The sequence below is a fragment of the Limulus polyphemus genome, unplaced genomic scaffold (genome assembly GCF_000517525.1).
Source record: "Limulus polyphemus unplaced genomic scaffold, Limulus_polyphemus-2.1.2 Scaffold1591, whole genome shotgun sequence".
Lineage (NCBI taxonomy): Eukaryota > Metazoa > Arthropoda > Merostomata > Xiphosura > Limulidae > Limulus > Limulus polyphemus.
In genome coordinates this window covers 45,064-67,507 of record NW_013667201.1, presented here as the reverse complement: position 1 = coordinate 67,507, position 22,444 = coordinate 45,064, and the positions used below count along the sequence as shown (strand labels likewise).

General features: G+C 30.1%; 1 protein-coding gene across 1 annotated transcript in view; it reads right to left on the bottom strand.

The window, feature by feature from the left end:
* LOC106464222 (spectrin beta chain-like) overlaps positions 1–22,444 on the bottom strand; it is a gene marked incomplete at its 5' end in the record, with an annotated part of 74,471 nt that overhangs the window by 37,052 nt on the left and 14,975 nt on the right. The window contains 23 exons of the mRNA XM_022391930.1: positions 316–446; positions 1,794–2,057; positions 2,379–2,525; positions 2,692–2,782; positions 3,171–3,343; positions 5,203–5,370; positions 5,675–5,950; positions 6,315–6,380; positions 7,087–7,137; positions 7,538–7,666; positions 7,793–7,889; positions 9,642–9,844; positions 10,278–10,442; positions 13,291–13,368; positions 13,838–13,954; positions 14,711–14,911; positions 15,166–15,410; positions 17,452–17,611; positions 17,915–18,053; positions 18,193–18,450; positions 19,113–19,295; positions 19,648–19,835; positions 20,776–20,888. Coding sequence (XP_022247638.1) covers positions 316–446; positions 1,794–2,057; positions 2,379–2,525; positions 2,692–2,782; positions 3,171–3,343; positions 5,203–5,370; positions 5,675–5,950; positions 6,315–6,380; positions 7,087–7,137; positions 7,538–7,666; positions 7,793–7,889; positions 9,642–9,844; positions 10,278–10,442; positions 13,291–13,368; positions 13,838–13,954; positions 14,711–14,911; positions 15,166–15,410; positions 17,452–17,611; positions 17,915–18,053; positions 18,193–18,450; positions 19,113–19,295; positions 19,648–19,835; positions 20,776–20,888 — 3,643 coding nt within the window. The remainder of the gene's footprint in view (positions 1–315; positions 447–1,793; positions 2,058–2,378; positions 2,526–2,691; positions 2,783–3,170; positions 3,344–5,202; positions 5,371–5,674; positions 5,951–6,314; positions 6,381–7,086; positions 7,138–7,537; positions 7,667–7,792; positions 7,890–9,641; positions 9,845–10,277; positions 10,443–13,290; positions 13,369–13,837; positions 13,955–14,710; positions 14,912–15,165; positions 15,411–17,451; positions 17,612–17,914; positions 18,054–18,192; positions 18,451–19,112; positions 19,296–19,647; positions 19,836–20,775; positions 20,889–22,444) is intronic.

Here is a 22,444-nt window from a genome sequence, read left to right as displayed (position 1 = left end):
GGTCCTACAAATCATTATTATTACTATACATTTTAAAGTACAAAAATGAGAGAGAGAAAGAGAGGTTCTAGGAACTAAATTAGTGTAATTTGGTCTTAAAAACACAACTGTTAACAATAAAAAATTAATAAAGACCAAGAAAAATATTTGCGGGTCATATGAAACTATATATTTTTCCTCCAAAGAAACTAACTTTCATTCTTTCATACCTGTTTGACAACTTGTTTGATGGATTAACTAAACATAGTACAACTAAGCTACATTTGATCTACTGTAGTTTTTAACAATATTCACATAAAGTTTAATGTATCCCACCTGTTTTCCACATATTGCTTTTTAGCTGTGACTTCCTCTATTTTGTCTGGATCCATTTTCTCAAGATATGCAGCCTGGTCTTTAATTTCTGAAACTTGCTTTTCTTTCATTGCCATCTGTGTCTCTATCATCTGAAATAGGAAACGCTTGCATGATGAAAGAGCTGTATCTTCACCATATAAAACTATAACAGGGTGGGACTCATGATTCATGTATGAAATATATATGCACAAGTTTATGAAATGTAAAAAGGCAGTGCTATGTATTCAAACTAATTAAAACAGTTAAGTGACACACATGCCTAGGCTACTCATGTATGAGGTTAGGTACGAAGTTCTGAACAAATTTGATGGCCGTGCAGGGTGTCTTAGTGACTGCGATGTTAAAACTAAGTGGGTTAAACCTATTCCACAACATGTGACATCCATCAAACACTTCTAGTACAAAAGACATTTTGAGCCAACTGGTCTTATCAAATATGTCAAACCAATCAATTTATCTAAATACTTGTCCCCGATAACCAGGTTTTGAAAACTTCGCTAGATCAAAACACAAGAGGTGACAGACAGTACCAGTACTCTAAGTGACTATAAACAAATGAAGAAATTCATCCACAAAATCTTAATAAACACTGCTGTCCAAGATGGCGCTCTAAACGATGACAGGTCCATTCCTAAAATACCTTTCCCTTTGCATTGCTTAGTATTACCTACAACCACCCCTACATTATGCATATGGTGACATCATGTGTACTTCCCTACTCCCAATTTCATTTTCGCAGAGTTTGATGACGTTTAAAAAGTTTCCCACGTACTTATGACATTGGCTGTACTCCTCTATGCCCAATTTGATTTGTGTAAAATTTAGTGCAGTTTAAAAAGCTTCCCATGTACACACGCACATGTTATTCTTAATTTCATAGATGGTTCCTACTACTGCTTTCAAAGAATGTGAAAAACAATCCTCAAAATCACAGATTTAAAATATAACAGCACAATATTTGTTTTTATTATTACTACTTTTCTTCTGATTTCTGTCTGGAGAAGGGATACATCAACCAGATGAAATTTACAGAGGAACTAGCTCTAAGGGTCTTGTTACTTTTATAACAAAAAAATCCTTTAGGTAATAAAAGCTCCAGGATGACACAAGAGTGTATATCCAAACATTTCACTAATAATTTAAACAAAATAATGATTAACGATTATTGCAGTAATACTTAATAATCACAAAAACTTTAAGAAGCTTTTAAGTGAAACTTACAAAATTACATTTATTGATAAATATTTAAAATGACCTGTGTATGTTTTGACATACAAGAAATCAACAATAAAAAAAAAAGGTTTTTTACAAGTTTCTTTATAACATTTCAATGAAAGGTAAATTCAATGATGAAATAATTATATTCTAGGCAGTAACTTAGCCTACACATTCCTCATTGTTATTCTAATTATTATTATTATTTCACTTCAACATACCTGCTGCTTCTGCAGAATTAAGTTAACACTAGTTAAATCTTGACCAGTCTCTGCTGTAAGAACTTGGTTCTCCAGTTCTGTAATCCAACCATCAATATCATCACAGGTCTGTTCATATAAAACTTGTCGATTAGCATCAAAGAGTTTCTGGCCTTTTTCTTCAGTTATCTTCTCTAATGCTTCAAACTGTTGGGCCAATTCATTGAGTCTTGGTTCAATAGTTTCTTTCATTTCAGGTTTTTCAGCTATCAGCTCTCGGCCAGTCTGTTAAAAAATATTCACAATAGCTTTAATTTAGAACAACCATGAAAAAAATCATTAAGACTTGTTTCATGAGACAAACAAAAATAGGCTAACTTATAAAAAATACATCATATAAGCTGCAAAAAATATGCAACAAGCTGTTCCAGAAGCTTGAAATAAATATTAAAAAAGACAAAAATATAATTAGAACAATTCTGCAAAATTTTACTATTATTTTTCTTCTTGGAAAATTACAGTTATAAAAATTAAAATCAATTGTTTATATAGTGTTAAAAATTATATCATAACTATATTTAAAACATGAAAAAGTTAATTTTTCACCTCATCAACTTTAAGTAATCGATGCTTGTTAGATGCAAGCTCAGCTTCAAAGGCTTGGTGGCGAGTCCACTTGCTGTGTACAGTTTTAGCACTTCGGTAAGACTCATCTTGGGCAATAATGTACTTCTCCTGCATCCAGTCTGATAACTATAAACAAAAAATTAACAACCCAGCAAAATAAATGAAGTCTCTTACTGCAATATTTGTCCAAAGTAAACTAATAATATTTGTACCATACTTTATATTAGTGTTATACTACCACTGAACAAACTTTTGGTTATTTTACTAAAGTGAAAACAAATTGTAAATTTACCTCATCACAGTTTTGGAGAAATTGATGAAGTTGTAGTTGATCTTTAAGTTTCTCCATTTGTTCATTGGCTCTGTCACGATTAGCAGTTCGTCTGTATTAACAACAGGAGGTATTACATGTCTGCATGTTCACAAAAACTTTGCAATAAAATTATATCAAACATGTTTTCAAGCTCATGTTAAAACCTAAACTTTTATATCAAATATCTTGCATCCTTGCAGTAAACATAAAATATTTCTGATGTAATTTACAAAAAATAAGTTATATTGTTCTTTCAAAATAATTTTAAATTATTATCAATACACATTATAGAAAAGTAAAGTAATAATAGTTTTTCTCTTATTTTCTAAAATAATTTTAAATGTTACTTGAATTATCACAACTACATAAGTTATCTTTTGACGATAAATTCAACACTACCAAAAACTAATCAGACTTAAGCAGTACAAGTTAGATGGAAGGAAGTTATTAATACATACCTTTCAGCAATATTTTCAGCTTTTTTGTGTATTTTATCTGCAGCAAAATGACCTTCATCGCATAAGCGTTGAGAAAACTGGATAACAGAGTTAATTTTCTCATCATTGGCTTCCATTGTGGTCAAGAAAGCCTCATGATCTTTAATCATATTCTCAGCCTGCTCAAGACTGGTCTGTAAGAAATAAAATAAAAGCTTTAGAATTTGCTGGTGAACTGCCAAAAGTGCTAGTTAATTTTTTAAAGCCATACATGTTACATTTTATCTCTCAATATCACCTAAAGTTTGAAAATTATTGTTAATCCAAAACATTATTTGTGACAAAGAAAAAAATGTCCAATAGCATTCACCAAATCTGTAGTCGAACACACTTCTGCATACTTGCCACATAGGAAACAGCTTCAAATTTGTATTCTCATTCACCAAATCTGGAGTCGAACACACTTCTGCTTACTTGCCACATAGGAAACAGCTTCAAATTTGTATTCTCATTCACCAAATCTGGAGTCGAACACACTTCTGCTTACTTGCCACATAGGAAACAGCTTCAAATTTGTATTCTCATTCACCAAATCTGTAGTCAAACACACTTCTGCATATTTGCCACATAGGAAACAGCTTCAAATTTGTATTCTCATAAGGAACTTGGAAGAGGTTCTTCTACTAATCAACAGCACATCTTACATTCTCAATCATCCATGGCACACATAAACTTTCATTCCTCATTAATGCAATAAATTTGATAACAAACCTTACACGTCAAACAAATTTCTAACAAACTACATATAATCTATTTTTCTGTAAACTTTATTTACATACATACATCCTGTCATAAAAGGGATTTGAAATTATCACCATCCCAGATCCCATTATGGTAGAGTACTGCCTCTGGCCTGATAGTGTGAATCTTACACAGACTATACAAACCTTAGAAGACATACAATTAAGTGTAAATTCATGAGAGAAGGGAGGGAGGGAGGGAGGGAAGAATTTAGATTTAACTTTTACTTCTCTCTCATGAGAATATTCTCTCATATTATAATATTGTGAAATACTGTATAAGTATTAACCCCTTTTTGTGAAAATTCTCAGCCTTGCAGGTGACTGCATGATCTGGATAGTTGCAGTTTTAAGTAGTTGAAAGTGAGGGAGAAGAATATAATGGCAGCCAACTTAATATAATTCAAAAACTGAATATTAATGTAACTGATATCAACCAGACTGAAATTAGATCTCATCAAATGCCAATTTAATCCCAAAGATAGATTTGAATGAAAAAAAAAAAATCCTAACACATACTGTTACCAACTGAACAACAATACTTCTTTCAATTTAGAATACAATTCCAAGCAATAAGCTTTACAAATTTAGACTTAATGCAAAAGTGCAACTTAATTTCTTATTTTTTTAAAATTGGACAATGTTGTGTCAAAATTATATATTTTGCTTTTCACAATATTATTTATTAACTCATAAAAATGCAATACTGAAGAAATGTTGACTGGAGAATTATGGCATGCTTGCATAATGATATGGCTGGCTATGAAAGATTGCTAAAATGTATTAGTTAAAACATCATACAGCATTTTGAAAAACAATACACCAAATATAACACTACTAGCTAAATTTCTGAAGTTTAAAATCAAATTACTTTTTTTAATTCAACACATTTTTTTCAACCTTTCCAGTTGAGCTTACAGTGTGAAAGTCCCCGAGTACAAAACTCCTTAATAAAACAAACATATCTTAGCATTAAACTGTATTTTAATTTAAACAATCTAACTATTCCAGAGACCAAGTACCCTAGTAATCAACCTGTAAGTACATCTCAATAACACAGCTACAAATTGTCTCATTTATCAAAGAATAATGTTGAAATTATAATAAAGGACAATATCTTAATGCCACCTCTAAAACAGTTATTTTAATAACTTACTTTAACTTTCATTTGGGCTCCTTATTGCTAGAAACATAATTTCATCTAGATTAACTGAAATGAATACAAATACACATGATAATGTAGAACCACTTACAGGAGTTTCATCCTTGAAGAGGTAATGTTCTTGTTGGTTAAGAAGTACTTCTGCCTGTTTGCCATCCCTCATGCACATCTGGAGGTTCAAACTCTGGGACAACAGCTGCTGTCTATTTTCCCACATCTTCTGAAGTTCTGTCCACCCATCCTGTAGAGCTCGTAGACGCTGGAGGGAAAGACAATAATGTACAACGTTCAACATGGCATATTCTATACTTAGAAAACAACAGCAACATAAAAGTTATTGATCTCCTACCTCAAACATATCAATGTGTTATTCCAGATTAATCTCAAAATAACCTGTCAACATGATTTCCAGCTAAATAGTCAAATATTTTCTGTAACCAAATATTGCAGCATGCAAATCTTTCTCTCTTAATAAAAAACACAAAATATCTTGAACATTTTCTGTTCTGTTATCTTAAAGCATAAGAGGTAAACAATATCTACTACACTTCAGTGTACATTACCTCACGCAAGAACATGTACTGTGGATCAGTCTGATCTTGAGTGATTTGCTCTCCATAATCCATCATGTTTTTATAGTCTTCTGTGTAATTATCAATCTCTTCCTTAATCTGTTGGTGCTGGCTCAGTAGCTTCTCAGCCTCTGCCAGGTTTGAGGGAATGTCTTCAGATGCCACATCTGTTTGAGTCTTTGTAAGCCAAGCTTGGAAGTGGTCCAGGTCACGGAGGAAACGATGCAAGTCTCCAGCCTCTTCCAACTTGGAGTCACGATCTTTAAGCTAGAAAAAAAAAATTAATGAGGTTATTCGCACAAATAATAAAATACAAATTCCAATTAAATTTTATGAAAAAAAAAATGTTTTCTTTAAGACATGTTTAAAGTATTTATACTACATCTACATTTTCCCATTTTACATATAGGTTTTGTAAGATTATACTTTTTTCCCCTTGTAGTTTCTTCACAATAAAATGGCTCTACCTTAGTATTAGTAAGAGTAATCTATAAGAAAGAGAATTAATGTTAAAATTAGTTTGTTTAGACTACATGCTTAAACCTGAAACTATAGGTTTGATATGACATTCATTAATAAAAACAAATGTCAAGACAATGTTGAATGCTGGCTCTAAAAAAAAAAATCTTACCAAATGTGTAAGATTTTCCCAAACTTCTTTGATCTGGACAATCCTTTCACGAATAGACTCGGCTTCCTTCATCATAAGATAAAATTTACTCATATATATATGTAAAAAAATATTTCATGTATACAAATTCTAAATTATCTACTACACTAGTAGTTCAAGAAAGATTTTAGTAACATTCTTCACTATACCTTTTTTCTGTCAAAAATTTTTGAAACAGTCTAATAATACAGTTAACTATCAAGTTCTCTTTAGATTAATTTATAACATATATATATATATATATAATTCAGGGATGTCCTCTGTACAAGAATGAATGAAAACTACATTTTTCAGCACATTCTGGATTATTTAAATGTATAAAAATTGCACAAACATAAAAAAGCTTATACGTCTGTTTTCCCTATAAAATGATAATAGCCATTTTTTTACATCATAAAAATGTTCAACGGTATCTTTCAGTTTAAAAAATCTTGTATAGTCATGTAATGAAATATAAAAAAAAAACGTTTTTTCAAATTGAAAATATTTTGATATGTGAAAGAATCAAAACATATTGAAGAAATCCTTTAATTCATAAACAAAAAATAATTAAATATTAGTTTTTGAATATTAATTTACAACGTTTAAAGCAACACCATGGACATCAGTTTTTGGATGCAAAATAAATGCAGCTAGATGAGTTAAAGTTATGAATTAAAATATGCATAACAACAACATGTTAATAAGATATTCAGTACATAATAACATATAAAAGTGGAAAACTAAATCATACCTCAGGATTATCTTTTTGAATATTCTCTGCTTCTTTTTCCAGCGAGTCCAACTTTAAAAACAACAAATAAAAATTTTAACAAATTGAATGAACAAATATTTCCACTATTGTTTAGAAATTTTCAAAGTTCAAAGAAGTTGACTACCTAAAATAACAGAAGTTTTTTAAAACTTCAATTTTCTTTTTTAGCCATGGCTTTTATTAAGCCTGGTTAATGACTCTGTATCAACCTTACCAGGAACCTTATAAGTAGTTTAAAAACTCAATAAAATAAAATTAAAAGTGCCACTTCTATAAATAAACACAATTATAAAGAAGTGATGTGTAAAATAGCAAAATAATAAATTTCCCTGTGTGTACTCATGAGCTAAATGAAAATTAATGAGATTTTAACAAATATTTCAAGTCTTTCCCATCAACCACAAAACATACAATTTTTTTCACTACGTACCTTGGCTTGAATGGCAGCCAAATCCCTTTCCATTCCACTTAGTCGTCTCTGAAGTGTCATGATGCCTGTAAGATCATTACCCAATTCCTCTGTAGCCTGCAGGAGCTTAGTCTTCTCTTCAATCCAGCTCTAAATAACATTTTAATCGCTTATAAGATAACCAAAAAACACACTGTAACAATACTGTAATGCTACTCAACAAAATCCTAAGCACAAAGAAAATGTTATATTTTTGAAATTTTTTTTTTTACTTACAATTGTTTCTCTACATTCAATATGGAAAGTTTGAACTCCATGAGCCAAGTTGATCTCCTCCCGTTTGTGATCAGCCTTTTCAGACAGTGCAGCCCATCTGAACAAACAAAGCCGGGTAACAAATGATTTAAAAGTGATCCTCAATATTCTGACATTACATGTCACATAGTTCTGCAGTATTTTCTCTACATTCCTAACCCTTAAAGTACTAGTATAAATTGGTTTTGACATTGAAGCTATATTATTAGCCTACTTAGTCACTTATATAAAACTACACTGCTGCATTTGCTACACAATTCTCAATCAACTGCAATATCTAACATTTTTGGTCTACAGATAAATGAAAAATTGCCAATTTGGTGAGTCTAACTTTAAAGCATTAATTTAGTTTTGACTTTTTGTATTATATATAAAAAAAGGAAACGTTTTTTATCCTTCCCTTCAATACACAATTCTCTTGCATGTTTGTAAATCCAAATCCAACATAAATTATACTGTAATAATTTTATCTGATGTTGACATAAGTTGGCTTGTTTGAATGAACTTTTACCAGATAGTTTGACTTAGCTACAATATCTACCCAGTCTCTAGCTTTGATTCTGTTCATGTTCATAACCAAACTGGTCAACCTGTCAGTTTATTTCCAAATTCAATGTTAACAATCTGTTTGACACAAACCTTACAGTACACTATTTATTAAGTTTCACACACACGTGTAATAATAACTTACAATTGTTTTGTCTATTTTATCGTCTATCCAGTTTCTTTCTTAGAACTCATTGTTGTTTTGTTTATCATAAGTACGTACACAACATCTTATATAACGTTCATTAAATTAAGAATATAAAGATTACTGAATATTCTTGGACACAAAATGCAGGTTTTGTCTGCCTGAAATTCATCTACAATAACAAATTCTTCAGTGAAAACTGTTCTACAATAAGAATATTAAACAATAATTCTGAATAAATAGAGTTCTATGATATTGAATAATGATCCATTTACATGATACTTTTTCTATGTCATATTTCATACCTGTAACACAAAAATAATAAGAGGACAATTAAGCTAAACTTAATACATTTCTATAAATATACAGTACAAAAATATTACAAATTTACTCTCAAGAAAAACAGCCAAACAAGAACTGTCATTTCTCCTAAACCTATCTGGAAGCTATAACTAGAAGTTGTATATTTTGAGTCGTGTTTTTCAAGGCTCTAGACACCATAATGAATTAAGAGTCTATTTGAATTTCTTTTTTATCTCAATTGTCTTATTATGTTTAAAGTGGTAAGTTCAAAAGATATTCCACACACACTATAATCTTCACCAATAAATATAAAATATGTAACTTGTATTTATTGCTGATACCAACATTCAAAATAAATATTTTAATATAGAAATTTTGTAAGCTAATATGATTAATCCAAAGATGAAAAGCAGCAACCCATTGCAGGGCTCATATCACGGGCACAGTACACTGTAAAGGTTGTAAGTTGAAGTGTACATGAATAAACTTGTAAGTACAAGTCAAGAAGAAAAAAATCCTAACTTTACCTTAGAGAAATGACAAATATTTTTTATGTTTTAATGATGGTAATATGGAATGTAACTTGATTTTGTAATATTTAATCAAATGTGTGCTACATAAATTGCTGACAGACAGTTTTTACATATGGGCAGCAGGCTGTCCATATATGAAACATCCTTGTCAACAAGTTATTATCTGTAATCATGCTGTTTGAAGTTACGTATATTGATTTCCGTGAAGCACTTAATGTGGCGCATTTGTTTCCTTTCAAATTAAACTCAATTATATAACATATAATTTTAATATAGTTCATACTTGTGATTAAGCTGGTTCTGCCTTGCTGTTATTTCCTCAGAATTAGGATGTTCAACATGAAGAAGTTGTCTTGCTAGCTGATTAACTACAGCAACTCTAGAGGCATTGGAATTCATCTCTTGTTCAAATCCCTCGAAACGATGTTTCATCACCTCAATGTCCTCCATGTCACGACTCATGACCATGCTATCAAGCATCTTCTCCTATATAAATTTATCAGACATAAAAAAAAAAGTTTGAGTGTACGTCACCATCCAGTTTGCACCACTAAACATCTTTTTCTCAAAGCTGCACAGTTTTCTTTTCCGAGTTCTTACCGTCTATGTTGCAGGTGCAATGCAACTAAACATTGCTATTGATAATTGTCATCACAACAACAGAACAAACTTTAAATTAAAAGATGTTAATACTACTGTTGTTTAATTTCTCATTCAAGTACTTCTTTTATAGTTAATAACACCTCCTTCCTTTGTGCAATAACTGGACGGTAACCTACTACCATTAATTTATTAATTTTCATGTAAAAGAAACTCGCACTTAAACTTCAATTAAAAATGATCCATGAAAACCACATTAGTTCTGTAATACATAATGGTGGTAATTTTTTTATTTCATTAAAAACCAAATCCACCATACCTTCTCCTCAATCCACTGTTCCACACCATCAGCCTCATTAAATAACTTATACAAGGACAAGGCATCAAGCAAACGCTGCTTGCGAAGTTTTGCTAAGTCAAGAAGTTCTTTGTATCTTCTGTCAATACTGGCCAGACGTTCTAGAACTTCAGGTGCTTCTCGGTCCTGGAAAGAAACACAGGATATATATATCATAACTAACTATATAAAATATATATTTACAAAGAAATTTAAATTTGACAGATTCATAAGATTTATTCAACCTAATGAATGCAGATCATTTTAAGTCACAGCAAAAAAAAATTACAGAGGACTTTTGAAAACATGGTGGAATATTATTCTGAATTTTGATACTGTGTACATACTAACATTTTCGAACATCATTCCCACAAACTATTCATATAACTATACAAATATAAATGTTCTATATGATATTACTTACAAAATACCTAAAAACTGTAAACAAGGATGACGTTACTATTTTCCACAAAATCCCAAATGACTGATTATTAATTGTGTTAATATTTTTAACTGTTTGTGCTGAAACTGTTTTCTATTATTCCTACTTTTACATACCTTAAACAAATTTGATTAGTTTTCTGAGATAATTAGTACTAATGTAAAACTCAGTAAAAAAAAGTAAGAACTATGGATCTCTCACTACAAGTAGGTGAAAGTACTCATGTCACAACCATTTACAGTTACATTCAAAAATTAAGTAAACTACTTGATTATCAATTTATACGAATAAACTTGGCAGCTAAACATAGTTAAACAAAATTCTAATGTTTGTTTTAATTTCTTGATTTTTAACAAGAATATTTCAATAAATCCTCAATCTCCCCCCCATGCGAGTCATAACATTTATTTGCACTACCTTTCCAAATCCCCCCCCATTGCCCCTCTTTGATGTCCTGAGTTTATCGCAAGTCACTCATTAAAGTGTAGATATCACTAAGACAAAGTCCAAATTTTATAGCCTTCAATTTTCTTTGTTTACGGAGACAAACTAGAAAGTCAGACCCATTTGCTATGCCCATCTGTCATACCCTCTCTTTCACAAATTGCCAGTAATTCTCTCTAATGTTTTCAATTAAATCATTTATATTTAAAAGGAAGACAAAACATCTTCTGTTCTCGGTACAGATTTTTAGTTATTGATCCTTCAGTCTGAAAGGTGCTCTCAATGAGTTCAGATTGAGTGGCTAAAGGTATTATTTTAAGACACTTATGCCTCAGCTAAAAAGCCAGTTAACTTTCTCAGTTCGGCTGAATTCATGACCCCAAATTGACCTTTAGACTTTCCATAGTATAATTTCTAATATGTTTTGCATATCTTCACAAAATTTCGCAAGTTTTCAGTAAACATTACAAGTCTTTTAAAAACAAACCAATCAGAATTTTTAAATAATGCACCTACGAACACAGAATAATAACACATAAAAAGCAGTCAATGTCCTATCACCATAATAATTTTTCTGGCTTTCTAACTACACATTAAAAATTTTGCTACGCTCATCAATGTGTTTCCTGTGGGAATAAAGTTTGAACTGGAAGAGAAACAGACAATTCTCTGTACAGAAAACAATGCAATATGTGATTTGATAGATCAAAACTTTGTCTTTCTATTGGTTATAAATAATATAGTATCAAACATCAGAGAAAACTATTGGCAATTTGTGAAAGAGAGGATGTGACAGGTGGGCATGGTAAGTGGGTCTGATTTTCCAGTTTGTGGCTACATACACAAATAATATTAAAGGCTATAAAAATTATGCTTTGTCTGAGTAATAATTATATTATAATAAGTAATTTATGCTAAATTTCATACTTCTCCGATTGGTGATAAATAAATTTGAGAAAAGAGACGACCTAGAAAGCAAATGTCACAATTCTCACAAAAGAAGAGATTAAGGATTTTAAATATTTCCTTATACAAGTAAGAACTTAAAATTTACATAATATTAAAATTTAATCTATTAACTATTTTGAAGCCAAGTTTATTCATATACCATGATTATAATTACATTAATTACATTTTGAAAGTAACTCTCCAAAAAATCATGACATGCATACTGCTGGTAGTGAGAAGGTTAAATTATGATAGTTATAGGAGATTGTTTGCTCTGTGCATGTTATAATTTTGTTTTCTTTTGTATATATATTTAAAGTAAATAGAAATCAGTTAATGTACTTGTACCATTACACTACAAAAAAGTAGCTTAAGTTTCATTGTGAAGCTGACAGCAAAAAAACAAGAGACCAAATTTAAGTAATAAATTTCTTGTTCATTTATATATATATTATTATAAAAATAACTAAAACATAAACATTAGGAACTTATTAGTTTAAAAGAAAAAACATTGTAACAATAATAAAATTTATCCACAAGGTAATCTTAAGTAGCTCGTGCAATACATTACTTAATATGTTAACTTAAGCTATGTGTTCACTGTGTGATTTATAGCTTGTATAGCAGCATTATTAGTTATACATGGTTCAAAGGGCAATAAAACATTAAAATTAAGTAAGCCATTAAAAGTCTTAAGTTGTTTTGAATAAATAACCATAATTTTATTTTAAAACCTACAGTTATTCTAGAAAGAAAGAAAGAGTAATTTAGATTTATTATTATGGTGGTTACAGGGTTAGTCAATTTGACCAAGTCTATATAGAGTTGGTGTAGAGGAAAATAACAAATAAAATATAAAGTATCATTGGAGGAGAAAAAAAAGGTTGAGGTTAAGCAAACAAAATTTAAAAAACACTAACATGAAAAAAAAAGTATTTTTAATCTAAATGTGAAAATCACCTTGCACTCAGACTAATCAACACTTTGACTCTAAATATCCACAGAAAAATCTTTATCAAAATACTTAATTAAAATACCTGTTTTTTTTGTGTTAAAAAGTGGATACTTTCATGGTTATCTGATGGGTATAAGCTCGGTCAAAATTATCGAGTGCGTAAGGAAAGAGTTAAATATAAGAAGTTTAAATAAAACATTACTAACCTGTTCACCAAGGTTGTTGGCTTGTTCGTGTAACATATCAATGGTGTTGGAGAAATTTTTTAGTTCATCTGTCACATCCTGTTCAGAAAAAAACCCCAAAAAACAGTAATACACTGCATATCGGTTTTTATTAATTATTTTTTCACACAAGAATTATAAAGAAACTACTTTTAGAAAATGGGATTAACTTAACAAGTTAACTTGTAAATGTCTAGTTGTATAGACAGGCTTAAAACTGCATGTTATTTCACACCTCATTTTTATATTTTAAGGTAAATAAACACAGCTTATTAATAATGCTCTTATTAAATTACAACTTGTACATACAACTTATTTAATTCAGTTTCTATAACAAATTTTCAAATATGTTAATTCTAGGTACCATTTTCTTTTTAAAACCCATGTATCAATAAAACTTTCCTATGTTAAAAGACAATTAAAGTATTGGATTAGATTAGAAGTAGACAATATAAAATAACCATGATGAGGAAGAAAGTATTTTATTAATCAATAACCTTTCAAACTAAAGCATCAGTACCAAACTAACCTTATGTTTCTTTAGCAAGGACTGTACATTGGCTTCATCTCTTCCAACATCTTCACTAGAAACCAGACGCAAGCTGTCCAACATCCATGTGTCCACATCATCAGCATCAGCAAAGAACTGTAAAAAGAAATATTACAAATTATTTTTTGTGACAAAATAATTCGTTTCTCTTTTAAATATTACCACTATAAGACATTTAAATTGATGTAGTTAAATGAATATAAATAAAGAACAAAAATTTGGAATATCTTGAAATTATAATTATATACGAAGTGCCGGTAAAAAATTGATTTTTTAAAATCAAATTTATCATGAATAAATCAATTCATTTGGTACAGGTAAACATTTATTGACACTGCCAGAATAATCTTTATGTTTTAGTAAATTAAATTATGCAAATCAACTCTAACAAACATAAGTTTTCAGGAATTATAAAAATGCTCTTAAGTAACTTTAGAATAACATATTTTAATCAAATAGAAAAAATAAATTGATTATTTAAGCACAGATGTAGTCAAGAACAGGTGAGTAAGACCAAGATCATGATATTTTTTATACAATCTAAATAACCTTACAATCTAAATAACATATTTGAATAAAAAACAAGAATTACAACAATAATAACAATTTTACTTTTCGAATTTTTGGTTGCATAAAAAATTGATTAACTTCAATCTTAATCTTGACTGACTTGGTGTGGGTCTCAACCTTCTCAGTCTTGGTTACATCTCCGATTTAAATTGCAAGAAATAAAACTTTTAAAGAAAAAAACTGCGGTATATACAAATTATAAACTGTACTAGTAAGAGTTTGTTTTATACAAACACAAACATATGTGAAATAACAAATATATTCTGAGAAAACAAAACAAACCTGATGGTAATCCACTGCTTCATTGAGTCGCTTTGTACGTAGTGCTTGAAGATTTTTTAAGTGTTCCCACATACCCTGGATATCCTCAATACGGTTCTTGATGCTGCTTGAGCCAAAGTGATGAGCAGTAATCAAGTCTTCTCCAATCTGGATAACCCCTCGTAACTGCTGTTCATGGACTAAAATCTCATCTTCTAGTGCCTGAAGTAGAGAAAAAGTACATCTGTTGTAATTCATCTCAAATGAAAATGGTATTTAAAATAAATAAACCAGTGATCTATCAAAGCCAGTACTACCTAGAAGAAAAAACAACATAATAAATAGTAAAAAGCTGTTTAAAACACAACTTTTAAAATAGTTGCTTTGCAAATTATATTAGAAATGAAAAGTACTAAAATAACCTTACATACTTCAAAAAACTTAAAAACTGCTCTGAAATAATGAACAAAAGCTACCTTATTTTTACTAATGAGGAGCTGAACAGTTGTAAGATCGTGTCCAATGTCTCCTTGAGACAAAATTTGTTCTTTTTCCTTTATCCAAGCTTCTTCATCTGTCATTTCCCAGTAGAATTGCCAGAGTTTTCTTGATTCCTCCAACTTATTACGCCTCTCTAGAGCTAGCTGAACTAGCTCAGAGTATGCAGCTTCAAGTTGATGGATCCTGTCTTTTACAACTTGGGGTTCACATGGTTGATAACCTAGAAAAGGAGTATGCACCTTTGAAAACATTTCCTAAAACCCAAATCATTTCTTAACATTTGCTTGTAGTGACTACCAGAAATAATTTTTAAATGCTATAATTATTGTCTTTCTTGTCAGCTTCTTTCTGTGATATTTTTGGCAAAATCTATATTTCAGATTGTGTAATTATAAACTTTTTTCTATTACCAAAACATATGTGTATATTCTACTTCTTAACTACAACAACAAAAAAAAAAGAAAAGAAAAAGAAGAAAGAGAGCCAAAATTTCCAAACCCTGAAATTTCCAATAGCCACTAACACTTGATACAGTATTTTGTGGTCAATCATAATTTATAGCAATTTCAAATTACGGCCTTAATATAAGTTATGCCATTTTTATGTTTGCGCCGAAATAAGATATATTTGATATACATTTAGTACCTCTTGCAGCAAAGTTCTTAAAAAATAAAGTTTCCAACAATTTTCCCTTTACAAATCAGTCCTATTTTTAAGAACTGTAAGAACATTACTTTTCCTTTAATATCTGTTCTTTATTAATGTCAGGTTTTGAATATGGGCTGGGATTCTTCTACAGTAGGCACCTGTGACTTGTTGCCAATAAATTCAGACAATAAATGGACAGCACATAATTCACTGGTTTTAAAATAATAAATTTGAAACAAGACAAATGTAGGTACAAAAATTATTTACCCTATAGGATACCACAGTTGTACCTAAAACTCTAAATAATTACCTTAGAGCACCCTTTGACAAGATAAATTATTCTCCTTATCTCTGTTAAACTGCGTAACTCATTTTAAAATATCGTCTGTTATGGCTAAACGAACAATCACGCAGTCTATCTTCTCTTTCACTAACTTAACTTGCACTCACTTGGTTGTGTATATGTATATATAAATTTAAAAAAAGAAAAAAAAAGATTACATCATGAGGAAGAATAACGTGAATTTAACACAGCATATCCAAACCTTAGATGATAAATAATTAATTGTAATATTACGTTGAAAATGAAAGCAAAAAAGAAAACAGAAACAGTACAGCTACAAAACAGACACGTACAACTTGGGCACACACCAAAAGGTGGGAAGTTACGCAATGTGCCCTGGTTTTTGAGGTACTGGCAGAAGAAAAACCCAAATTGCGTTGGGGGTACACCATCTATCCAGTTTAACTTCAGTTTTGCAGGCCTCACGTTGTTAATAATAATAATAAAATAAAAAATAATTAAGAAAGAGCAGATGCGGGTACTCTAGCCCACAACGTCCCATATCTTTACACGTCTGTTTTGTAGTTGTGCTGTTTCTATTTTCTCCGTTACGACTTTTGGATAACAACCGGAAAGTGCAAAGGTTTTTTTGCCCAACTGAGGCCTAGAACCGTCTACAAACTATAAGACGCTATAATGTAACAATACTCACTTAAGGCAACGAGAAAAATACATAAAGTTTGAGTAATGTGATGTCAAATTACAAAAATTTAACTACACAAACAACGTATGACTCTTACTGAGTAACATAACGATACTTGTTTTATCTATCACCTTTAAAATAATTAACTTTAATACACTTATTATGAAAACTAAATAATTTTTAAATATTAGGTCACTAAACAAATTAAATAACTCTTACACTAAACAGTCTTTTATATCCAACAATCAACACTATAACACATCAATAATTCAAAAACAACTATATGCATTCAAAACAAACTTGAAAGTGGTCTAGAAAAAATAACTATAGCTATAAACTTTTAATATTCAGTTACAACAAGAATAGCATCTAACAAGCAACACCTCTCTGTCATTTGCTTTAATCACAAAGAAGCAATGGTACAGCTATCTATTACCTACTTAATGTCACAAAGATGGAAAATTCAGAAATGCAGCTTTATACCACACAACAACTTTGCTTCTAATTACAGTATTCATTTGTATTTTCACTAAAACCATCAAAGTGCTGTGACACAAAATGGCCAAGAAATAAATAATGCTACTTGACAGCCCTTGATTGGTACTCTTACAACAGTAATATAGTCACCTCCTTTAGGGTCCTCAAAAATGAACTGCTGCACATGTTGTACAACTGCCTTCACTCTCTCTCCAAGTACGTTGATATCTGCTTCTACTAAGCTGTGTTTCTGGAGCAAATCTTCAACACCCATAAGATGCTTCCCAAAATCATCTGTCAATAATCGTGCCTAACAAGATTTTCATCAAGCTTTGTAAGTTAAACAGCAAATGAAGCAATCTTTTAATTATTCTGTTTTTGTTAAACCTGATAGTATATTTTACATAAATTTTCTAATCTTCATAACTAGTATAATATTTAGGTTTAGTATGATTTATAAATTATACATTTCATTAACAAAAAAATAAAATACACTAATGTTTTAGTACACAGTGAATAACAATATTAGACAAAGCAAGTCCCAAGAGCTATGGCTGACTATTCCTTTCTATTTATTTTCACACTCTGTCACACAAAGAAAAACCTTTCAAACCTTTATCTCTTCCATTGAGTCAAGAATGTAGATCATTTCTTGGAATGTCTGTTGTAATGAGATTGATAATTCAAGCCTTCCCCTTCGAGATCTCAGTAACTCAAGCAGGTAGTTCCACAGACGGAGGACGTTGTCTTTCCTAAAAGTGCATTTATGTTTTTTAAATAGTGTTTTAAATAATCATTGAACAACTTAGAAAACAAAGAAGGTATAGAAAATTATAGTTATTCTTTTAACATTTTTGCTGTTCCATGTGATTGTAACATGTATTACCATACCTGGCATTAATGCGATCAATATCATGATAGTTTTCAGCTTCTAGTTCTTGGGCCACAGCAACAACAGCTTGAACTCTTTCCTCATATGCATAAATGTCTGTTTCAATAGCTTCATGTTTTTTAGCTGCTGCTTCTACAGATGCAAGATCAAATCCAAAATTGTCTTGTGATACAAGTCTCTGATTCTCGCTGAGCCAAGTTTCTCGCATTCCAGCTTTACGATCAAAACGTGCAGCTAACTGCTCCAGTTTCTCTTGCCTGGATAATTCAATGAAGTGTTTAAGCTTATGTTTAATTATTTTTTAACCACATATAAAACTTTTTTCATGCAATTTCTTTAATTACAAAAAACATATTCCTATAGTGTAAAACATAAAAAAAGACATACACAGTTCAGAACATGTCCCTTTCTTCACTTAAAAAAAACAATAAAACATTCCAAGTATGACAAATTTTAATATAGCAGCTTTAAAATATTAAACTGCCCTCTAACCAAAGTCAATCATATAGTGACTGCACTAACTATTTAAGCATTTAATCATTAGATAATTCATATTGATAACATTTACTGTGGATGCTATACCAAACATAAAAAACACCTATCTTCATTTATTGTTAAATCTACAAATATTCATTGCATGTTAGATTTTATATAATAAAAAAGTGTAAGAAACATTCTGTTCAAAACCTTTAGAAGTAGAACTGTACACTCCAATTTCTAAGCATCACCTACATGTATCATATTTTTAAAGTTCTTAAAAAATAGCTTAGAAATTCAAGATTCATCAAAACCTTTTCCTCAACACATACATAATAATATAGACTGTAGGACTAAAGAATATTAAGTTTAACAAATATGACTACTAACAATTTTCTTGCCACAATATGAAAATTAAAGCTACTGTAATTTTGTAGTCTACCTTATTAGTTCTTCTCGTAAAGCCAACTCTCGTTCGTGTTCTGCTTTCTCCAGTTTCTCCCAAGCTTTGTTTATGTCAGAGATCATCTTTCCTTCCTTTGGAAAATATGGCTTTTGGTTATTTGCTCTCATTTTGCTTTGCAGAGTAAACAGAAGTACCTCAAGGTCACCTTTTTCAATAAACCTGGAAAACAAATAATTATTTAAGTCTTAACATTCTCCTTGAGGCAGTAACATCTAATAACTTAAGACCATCTTTGAATCAACACAATCAAACCTTGTTCATATTTTGTGCATCTTTAAACCACAAGTATTAAAAAATATGAAATTCAGATTTTATTTTTATTCTTCATGTTGAGTAACATAAAGTTCTAAGTAAATTTTCCAGTAATTCAAAAAAGAAAAACAAATGAAAATTATTATGTGTGTGTTGAAAGGACTCAAAACCCCATAAATAAATGAAAATTATGTTTCACAGCTTTTGTGTAGGTATTTATTTGATGACAACAGTAACATATAAAAACATAAACACATACTTTGGTGGTTTCTCCACTGTCCTGTATGTGTTAAATGAAGTCATTTGTTGCTGTACTCCAACCAAAGAATTTGCGAAATGTCTGTCCGATAGGGCAGCAATAGTATGTTCAATCCACTGAAGCAAGTCTGAAGTTAAGGTTTCATATTCATGAGCCATTCTGTCATTTTCCATTGCTTCTCCAACAACCTACAGAACAATATTTGTATAATTCTGAAGACTTGTAATACCTTAACTTAAACCATAAATTTGCAGTCACAAAATCCTGTTATAAAATATGAAACCATCTTTATTTTATTTCAAGTAGGCTCATATTCAAAACACCTAGCATATGAACAGGAAATAAGTGGTAAATATGAATTATTATTATACTGCACAAAAATTAAAAAGCTGTAACATGTTAGTTTCCCATAATACATTCAGTTCAGATAGTATAAAATACAACAAAATTTCAGTTCTCAAATGTGTTAGTGTCAACTTTGCATTTTCTCAAACTCGTTTACAGACATTAATGAAATATTTGCAACACAATATTATATAATGTTTTTTCAATGAAGCTGAATGTTATACAAGAAAATACTTCAAACAAAATTGTATAATTTTTTAAACCAAAATTAACTGACTTTAAATGCAACAAAGGATTTGGTAAAGTATTATACACATTACAGCAAATGAAAGGAACAACAACACAATGTAATAATAATAATAATTTCAAGATAAGCATTTCTCTGCATCTCTTTGATGAAAGAAGTTAAACAATCATTCATCTTCTTTAGTAGCAACAGAAAATTCTGAACAAGAATTAAAAAGTACAAAAAACAACAAAAAAATGAGCAGGAAGTCCAATCTATTAGAACTGAAGAAATTTAATGCAAAGCATTATGAACATATGCTGAAGACATTGTAATACAACAAACTTTACTGATGCTTGCTATTAAAGTTTGAAGTTTTCTAAAGTTACTTGCTTTTCAAACATTTCTTTAAGTGATGTTAAGCTTGTAAGCTTATTCACAAATAAAATTAGGAAGTTAAAGCTTTTCATATTGAAAAACAACAAATACACACTATTTTCTCTAAACTTTATTAATAAAATTCAAAGAATCCTAGAGGACTTTTAAAGTAAACCCACCTTCCCAATTCTTCTTCCTTGAACAGTCTCTGCCTTCATTTTGGAAAAGTAATGGTAATAGGTGACAACATAAGTGATGATGGATTTCTCATCAGGACAGTCCACATATACATCTGTAGTATAACAAAAAATTACTTACAAATTAAATTTATATTTTAGCTACAACTATAAATACTTCAAGTACAAATAACAAAGCACTCCTAATGGGATACGCATTTTCAAAGTCAAATATTTTTAAGTGCTCCAACACTGAGAGTTCCTAATTCACAATAAATAATATGGAATGAAGAAAATTGAGTTTTGGTTCAAATGGTCCCACTTCACTTAATTATACAAAGGTTTATTTCTATGAAAATGGATCTTACAAAACTGCACAACAGGATAATTAACAAAAATGAAGACCATTATCTAGTTTAATGTAACAGATGTATTAATAACTTTACACAAGATGCATCTGATGTTATTAATAATAAACTATATTATTTACATTATAAAATAAAATGTTTGAATGAAAATCTTTAGAAGGCTACAGTGAATCCCGATGTACTTGAAATGTACAGTAACTCTGTGCATTCCTTACAGCAACTGGTAAGATTTTGTTAAAGTTTATAAGTATCTTGTACACAAAGAATGACATTTTAATTACGTCTTTCAAACTAATAATAGTTGAACTACAAGGTGATTTTCTTTATCTTATAGTTTTTCTCTACCATATCGCTAACTCTAGCTATCATCAACGTACAATGCAATGAAACGATTAAAATTAGGAAACAGAAAAAAAGTACACTACTTTTAATTTTTTTGTAGAATATCTTCAAAGATTTTCCTTCTGTTAAATTCATAATTTCACCTTTTTTCCTTTTCTCATATAGTTAATTTCTAATGTTTTATTTTCCTCTCTTGTCCTTTATCACTTATTATTCATTATAATACAAGTCAACAGTGCCCTGGAGGCCTATTACAGTTTCTTTGGGAGACATATCTAACGCTTTCCCAAAATTTTTGTTCAGCACATAATATCATAAGCCTTGAGAACAGACGTAAAGTATAATGTATATTTATAAAATGTTTAAACCTTTCAATTATACATCTCATAACATAACTAATACATAATTAAAATATAAAAGTAAAACCTAAATTTAATTTAAACTGTATCTCAAACTATAACATATTTAGGTAAGAAACAACCATAAGTGCTATAGTTAATCAAGTAGGCAACAATACTACAGTCAGTTACGTGTATTCTGTAATGGCAACTGCGCGTCCATTTCAAAATAACTGTTGTTAGATTATACTCTAAAATAAACTCTTCCTAATGTGTGTGTAACATCTACATACAAGTTATAAAGCTCAAACAAATCTGTTGAAGGTGGGCATGGCACCTGTCAGGGGTTGAAAAATTTATTACTTGTTTTAACCATATCTCAACATGTCATCGTGTTTGTTGACTTGTATTCAAAATTTTATTGAACTACTATTTTATGAATCTATGTCAATAAGTTTGGTATCAAATTGCAGATTGTAATTCAAACTTTAGTTAATTTCTTAATTTAAAAGTAAATATTGAAAAATTACAGATAAATATCTATTTTTGTGTGTCACGTGGTATGTTGAATGCAGCACTAGTTCAAATTAGATGTATGTGATGTCAAAATACAAAATATACAGT